The sequence below is a fragment of the Falco rusticolus genome, chromosome 15 (assembly GCF_015220075.1).
Source record: "Falco rusticolus isolate bFalRus1 chromosome 15, bFalRus1.pri, whole genome shotgun sequence".
Lineage (NCBI taxonomy): Eukaryota > Metazoa > Chordata > Aves > Falconiformes > Falconidae > Falco > Falco rusticolus.
In genome coordinates, this window is record NC_051201.1 from 1,983,960 (window position 1) to 1,990,870 (window position 6,911).

The following is a 6,911-nucleotide window of genomic DNA, read 5'->3' on the forward strand; positions in this document are numbered from 1 at the left end:
TGACGGCAAGCAGGGTCTTGAGGAGGAAGAGGAGGGCCTGCCTGCTCCCAGCACTTCAGGTAGGCATGCCTCCATGGTCCCCCACCCAGAGGGATAAAGGACAGTCGCCTTTCCACACAAGCCCTTGGCGTCCCACGCCAAAAGCAGCCCAGTTTGGCTCAGGAGGCGGTGCGAGGTGTGCCTGACGTGGCACTGGGGCAGGGGCAGCTATCCCCTCCTCCCCTGCACCAACGCTGCCCATCCTGCAGCAAACGCTGACCTGAGCCGGGCACTGGGCCAGGCCAGCACCTCTGCAGCACCTCCTTGTCCCTCTTCCCGAGCCGCTTCAGCCAAGTGGTCCGAACTTTTCCCTGGGGAAAAAGCCCACCCCTGCACCCACCCCCAGCCCTGCCTGTTCCTGTCCCCACGGGAGCTGCTCTGCAGTCCCCATTTACAAAAGCTACATTCAGTTCCCTGCAAGCCCACGGTCACTTTTTCCAGTAAGTCTTTCTCCAGGAGCTGGATGACCCAGCCCTTCCCTGCCTGTGCCGGCTGGCGCCAATTGCCATGGAGAACCGCGGAGCTAATACGGCACGGAGAGGCAGCTCACCGAGGAAGAGCGCTGGGTTAATACAAGTCAGCTATATTTAAAACATTTAATACAAATATGTTTTGACAAGTCCTGTAGTTGTTTCCAGTGAGTGCTGGAGATGAGTTTTCCCTCCCTTAAAAACAGACAAGGCCCAGAGCTCCAAAAACATAAATTTGTGACTTCTTCTCTCACTCCTTCCTGCTCGTCACCCTCTCACCCTGCCCAGTCCTGCCTCCACCCCACCAGAGCCCAGCTAATGGAAGAAACCTCCTACTTCAAACCTTCTGGAGAAGACAGCAAAGGCGAGAAGAGGGTGCTAGCTCCTCTTCGCTGTCTGCATTGTCACCCTAGGACGCAGGACTGCCTGCCCCCCCTCAAGAGTTAGGGGAGCTATGATCCTTGTGGACCCTGGCGGAGGGGTTACTTAAATTAAGGCATTTTGCTCTTCCTCAGACATCCCGGAGGACGAACCTCCCGTCAGCCCACACCAGATCCCAGAGCGCAGTTGAGATTTGCTACATTTAGAGGAGGTTGAACGGGGGAAGCCTCAGCCCTTGGGGGGCTCAGAGGGCTTCTGCCTCACTTGCTGCCTTGGTGAGCCTCTGGATGATGAGGCTGAGGTCCTTCCCTTTGTCCAGTTTGATGTAGGTGTCTGTCCTGATGGCATGGATTCCCACCCAGTCGGGCAGCAGCTCTGCGAAGAGGTGCAAATGTTTCTCCATCTCACCTGCAAACAGGAGCAGCAGCCACTGAGTCAGAGCTCAGCTCCCCAGCCCCCTCCTCCTGCAAAGACCCTCCTGTGCTGGTGAGACCACCCCTTGCTTTCCTACCGGGAGGCATCTGTGTGGCGTAGCTGTCAGCCATGCGGGCACAAGCCACCTCCATGGTCAGCGCCTGCTTCTTCTCGGCCACAAAGATGTTGCGCAGGATGCGGGCCATGGCCGGCAGCCGCCCCAGCATGGCGAGCCGCTCCTCTTGCTGTGGGTCCCGTGTCATCAACGCCTGGAGCTTCTGCGCCTCCTTCATCCGGATCTAAAGATGGTGGATTTAGATTAGATGTTGGGAAGAAATTCTTCCCTGTGAGGGCCGTGAGGCATCAGCACAGGTTGTCCAGAGCAGCTGTGGGTGCCCCATCCCTGGCAGTGTCCCAGGCCAGGCTGGACGGGGCTGGGGGCAACCTGGGCTGTGGCAGGTGTCCCTGCCCGTGGCAGGGGGGCGGAACTGGGGGGGCTTTAAGGTCCCTTCCAAACCAAACCACCCTATGATTCTATGATCTTGGGGAGTGGAGAAAATGGGGGTGAAACAGGCAGGTGCCCCCCAGCACCAGCGTTGCGGCCAGGATTGAATTACTCACCCTCTCAAGCAGGGCCTGGGACACCCCTTTCAGAGCACTGGAGGTGCTGGCAGGGGACGGTGCTTTGGAAACGGCCGGTTCTCCTGCACCGGCTTCAGCGGTTCTCAAGGCCAGGTTGGCAAGAGCTTTTTCCATCTGCTCATGTGGAAGGAGGAGGAGTTGGGTTACAGCTGGGAGCCGCTCGCACTGGAGGAAGGAGAAGTTTTCCCTCTGCCGCCCCCGCCACCACCCTGCAGCCCAGCACTGCCACTCCAGCACGTCCGACCCATTCCTGCGCAGAGGACAATTGGGGTGCTGCATCTATCTCCTCTGCCAGCCCCCAAAATCAGTACTGACAGCTCCTCTGGCCTGAAACCAGCGGCGGTGCCAGCCAGGCTTGCATTCCCACCTGCCTACATTTCACAGTGCTCCGAGCCCTGTGGCTCTGAAATGGTCCTTCCCGACCTTGGTGGTGACACCCTTCCTGGAGAGACAGCTAGTTTGAGGTCTGCCAGCCCCAGACGGAGCCAGACCCCAGTTCTGACTCACCTTAGGGATCAGCATCCCCCGAGCCGTGCTCAGCACCTCCTGGGCTGTGGTGAGCCTGTCCTCCTGGGGCGGCTGTGGCAGCTCTGCTGGGCTGATGTCCGGCACCTCATCCACTTTGAAGCGGGGATGCCAGCGGGTCAGCTTCTCCTCTGGCACCACCATGGGAGGGTTGAGGGCAGCCAGGAATGCCTGGAGAGAGGCAAGAGTTGCATCATGGCACCTGTGGGCCAGGTATGGGGGAGCCGACCGTTGTTCTGCACTCCCACTATGGCTTGGCAACACACGGCAGCTGGCTTGGAGGAAGATCAGAGCCAGATTCCAGCTGCCATCCTCCACATCCACATCCAGCTGCCAAGAGCATCCCACAGGAACCAGCCATGTTCCTCAGCCTGGATGCCAGCCCGCACCTTCCACTCGCTTCCTAGACAGGAAGCGGAGCAACCCCAGACTGCAAAAAACAGCGGAGGGTGCCAGGGGTCCTCACCTTGTGGTGCTGCTTGACAATGTTCACCAGGTTGTGGTTGAACTCCTTCCTGCGCTCCAGCAAGCGCAACGCCGACAAGTGTGGGCGGCCATTCACTTTCTCCTCTACAAGGACAGACACGAGCGTTACCTGCAGCACCTCAGCAAAGCACGGCAGCACCATGACGAGGCCCAAACCTCAAGAGCCTCAGGAAGCACAAGATCAGAGCCGTGCCGTGGGGCTGAGCTGCTGCCAGAATCACTGCCCCGTCATCCTTCCACTTGTCCCAAAAAGCATTTTCCACTCCTAACACGCTCAGGCCCTTATGCCTCTAACAGACCAAGCAGGGAGCATCCCTGGGGATTCAGGGATCCCAGCCAGGGCTGAGCGCACCCCGACTCTTCAGGCACCCCCCCGAGTCATACATACCTTCCCCCAGCACTGGCTCCAGCGTGAGTTGGTAGTCAGACTTCTTCATGCCGTTGCTGAAGGTGGGGATGTTCTTCTCCTGGCGCAGCCGGTACGAGGTGGGGTATACCGCCTTGATCTGCCCCATGTGCCGCTCCTCAAACTGCCTGCAACAGCACTGGAGGTCGGGAACCCCAAGGGCATCGGGACAGCAGGGCAGCAGCCCCGATAACTTCAGCTGGGACCCCCAAACGAGCTGCCCACTGCTGCTAACTTACTTGCGCATCATGTCCTGCACCCCCTGCTTGACCTTCGCGAAGGTGATGGTCTCGGCACGGTTGAAGAGCATCCCAGCAATGGTGTCCACACTACGGAACATCTCCGCCAGCACCTTGAACTTGTAGGGCAGCGTGAGCCCTGGGGGCAGGTCCTGCGCGAGGGTGTGGAACCGCTGGTACGCAGGGGCCTTCTCGCTGCTGGAAAAGGAGAGGTCAGAGTCCCCCGTGCCCAACAACCACTGGGCATGGTGACTGGTGCGGGGACAGCCCTGAGGGTGCAGCCAGGGACCGAGACTGGCCAGCATGGGGGTCCCACTGCTGACAGGGTGGACTCCAGAGCCCAGGAGCTGCGTGCCCACCCTAGACAGGGGAGACCCCTCTCCTCTCCCCATTCCCAAACCCTTCCCTGAGCAACCCATGCCAGTATCTGGGTCACATCACCCATCCAGGGGACGCCGGTGCCCCAGCGCTCACAGCAGTCAGGGTGGCTTGGACCACGCTCAGGGAAGCCCTTCGCATGCGGGGGGGCCCCAGAGAGCCCCAGACCCCCCTCATGGGGTGGCAAGACCCCTGCAAAACTGCTGCAGGGCTGAGCAGTGGAAAAAGTCTGTGGCAGCCACTGGGACAGCCCAATTTCCCCTCAAACCTGGGGCTGCATCCCTGAGGCTACTCCTCACCCAGCCTCTGCTGCAGGAGCTGCCACCCCAGTGTCCTCAGACGGCTGCGCCTCCAGCACGGCTTTGCTTCCCGCTTTCTTTTGGCGGATCCGCAGTTCCAGCTGCCGCACTTGCTCCAGACGGCTTCGCAGGCTGATTCTGGCCTCAGCGGGGACCGGGGGCGGCTGGGCCAGCATCTTCATCCTCTGCAGGCGGCACCGCAGCTCGGCCAGGTCCTCCTGGGTGGGGAGGGGGCACAGGGTCAGAGCAGGGCTGGTGCAGCGGCAAGGAACACAGCAAAACACGGGCACAGAAAGCTGGGCTCATCCCGCACCCGCTGCAGCTGCCTGGCTGTCCCCGGGGGGGCTGCGCTGGGCTGTGTACCCCCATCCTGCTCGCGGCCGGGGGAGAGGATGGTGTTGGGGGGGTGGTCCACTGCCAGGTCCTGCGCGGGGGGCGTCGGGGGACATGCCGCAGCTGGAGATGAGGGGCTGGTGGCCTGCAAGGGAGCAGAGATGTGTTAGAGGCTGCCGGGGGATGTGTGAGGAGCCCACCCACCGGGAACCCCTCCCCGATGTCCCCCCACAACCTTGCGGGGGGGGGCGGGGGGGGGAGCCAAGGAGGAAGCCTGCACTAGGGGCAGGGGACAAGCCCTGGAGGGGGGTGTCTGCACCAGAACGGGGGGGGCGAGCCCCGGGGGGTCTGCACTAGGGGCAGGGGTTCAGCCACCGGGGGGTCGCTCCAGAGACGGTGTCCCGGTTCCACGGCTCCCCCGACCCACTCACCGCCCCAGCCCCCCCCCCCCCCCAAGCCCGCAGCCCGGGGGCTGCACACATGCCCGCCCCCAGCGGCTCCCTACCGCGGCCGGTGGCCCCGGCTCCGCGTCCCGGTGCAGCTCCAGCCGCTTCCGCGCCGATTTCCCGCCCGGCTCCCCGGGCCAGGCCCGCGCCGGTGTCTCCGCTTCCATCTCCCGGCGGCTCCGCTTCCTGCCCGCCAGCCCCGCCGCGGCCGGCCAGCCCCCGCGGGCCGGGGTGCGCGGCGAGCCGGGCAGCGAGCTCAGCCCTGCCGGGGCACCGTCCTCCTCCGTCCCCCGCGGCACCGGGGAGCCGGCGAGAGCGGCCTTGGGCCGGCGGCCGCCGCCGCGCTTGGCCGAGACCCCGGCGGCCGCCTTGGTGCGGCCGAAGAAGTCGGTGAGGCGGCGCTGGGCCATGGCGGTGGTGGCGGCCCCGGCCGCGGTGGCGATCGCGGTCCCGGTGCCGGTCCCGGCGCACCGACACGTGAACCCGCTACGGCGCGCGCCAAAAGCTCCGCGCTTGGCGGGAACGCACGCGGCCCCAGCGCTGCCCACCGCGGGCCGGGAGGGGTCACGTGGGCGGGGATTGGCGCCACGGGGCTCTTAAAGGCGCCGTGTCCCCATATTACGGTGCTGCACGTGGGGGCCGGAGAGCGCGGACCCGGTCCGGGGTGGGGGTCGCCGGCCTCGCCCGGGGCCGCAGCGTCCGGTTCCGTGCGGCATGGGCAGGGGTGGCGGCTGCCCAGGCTCGGGCTGGTGCAGAGGGGGGAGGGGCTGCGAGCGGGGGGAGCCCTGAGCAGGGGAGAGTTGGGCAAACAGCATCGGAGATGGTGCTGGCCCAGCTAGCCCTTGGGCTGGTGGTCACCCCTCTTAGCAGCCCAGGGAGCTGCTTGCTTGCAGCTCTCGTGGGGCCCAGCCCTGCCTGGCTTCCAGCGGGAGCTCTGTGGTGGCCACGGGGTCCCCTTGAGGGACACTGCCGCCTTTCCCTACACTCGCAGCTCCGGGCAGTGGCCGGTGCTCTGGCTAGGGATAGCCGTGGGTGCAGGGGGCTCCAGAGGCACCCACACCAGCATTCCCCTGCCCCACGGCGTGCCTGGGTGCTAATGGCACTGCCCGGACGTGGGAGAAGCTTGCTCGCCCATAAACCGCCTGGCCGGGCACTCAGGCCATGCCCGCAGCACATTACGGGGCCGCACGCTCCTCCAGCATCTCTCTTAACGCCTGAGCCAGGCCGGCAAAGTGGAGCGAGGCCACTCAGGGCCGGATTCGGCGGCGCGAGGCAGGGCTCTGGGGTGCCGTTCCCGGTGCCCATTTACTCCCACAGCCTCCATCGCGCTCAGCGCCGGGCTGGGAGTGAGATGCCGGGGTGGATGCTGTGCACCACCCTTTCCTGGATCCATTCTGGGTGGGGGGATGCAGCCCGGGGCTTGTGCAGCGGTAATTTCCACGCCTGGGTCCCACGGACGTGGGGTTAACGCAGAGCTGGGTGGCTCAGCACCACAAATGCTTTATTTACGTGAGTGAATCCCTCTGGGTCCCAGTGGTGAGGGTCGCTGCGGCTGGGCAGAGGGGCTGAGTCCCTGCTCAGAGGGTGCTCAGGGGTGGTTTGGGCAGCCACAGCCTGTCCCAGCTCCCACGAGGGGCTGTGCCCAGAAAAACTCATCTGGCCGCAGGTGTTTGGGGGCCCTCAGGCCCACCCGCCCTTGGTTCAGTGGGCAACGCTGTGCAGGGGGCTGGGGCACATCTGGGGTCCGGGGTGCAGGAGAGCCCCAAGAACACTGGAGTGAGCCCAGGGAAGAGAGCAGAGCCCAGCAAGGTGGGGAGCAGGTTGGCAGGCAGCGAGCCAGCTGGATGCTAATT

General features: G+C 64.4%; 1 protein-coding gene across 2 annotated transcripts; it reads right to left on the reverse strand.

Annotated features, from left to right (window-relative positions):
• Positions 1-601: 601 nt before the first annotated feature.
• CDT1 (chromatin licensing and DNA replication factor 1) lies at positions 602-5,596 on the reverse strand. Of its 2 annotated transcripts, none has more exons than XM_037409444.1 (10): positions 5,118-5,596; positions 4,593-4,757; positions 4,280-4,497; positions 3,603-3,797; positions 3,346-3,491; positions 2,938-3,041; positions 2,454-2,642; positions 1,926-2,060; positions 1,402-1,603; positions 602-1,298 (listed from the first exon to the last, which is right to left on the reverse strand). In XM_037409444.1, the coding sequence occupies exons 1-10, from the start codon at positions 5,466-5,468 to the stop codon at positions 1,135-1,137; spliced, it is 1,869 nt and encodes a 622-aa protein (XP_037265341.1). In that variant the 5' UTR covers positions 5,469-5,596; the 3' UTR covers positions 602-1,134. The 2 variants fall into 2 exon arrangements, with proteins under 2 accessions (XP_037265341.1, XP_037265339.1); XM_037409442.1 differs by having other exon boundaries at positions 3,603-3,800.
• Positions 5,597-6,911: the final 1,315 nt, after the last annotated feature.

Coding starts and splice junctions, on each gene's coding strand:
- CDT1 (XM_037409442.1), bottom strand. CDS start 5,468: ATGGCCCAGCGCCGCCTCACCGACTTCTTCGGCCGCACCAAGGCGGCC. Junction 4,498..4,592: donor CAGCCAGGCAGCTGCAGCGG/GTGCGGGATGAG, acceptor CTCCCCACCCAG/GAGGACCTGGCCGAGCTGCG. Junction 1,299..1,401: donor CGCCACACAGATGCCTCCCG/GTAGGAAAGCAA, acceptor TCCTGTTTGCAG/GTGAGATGGAGAAACATTTG.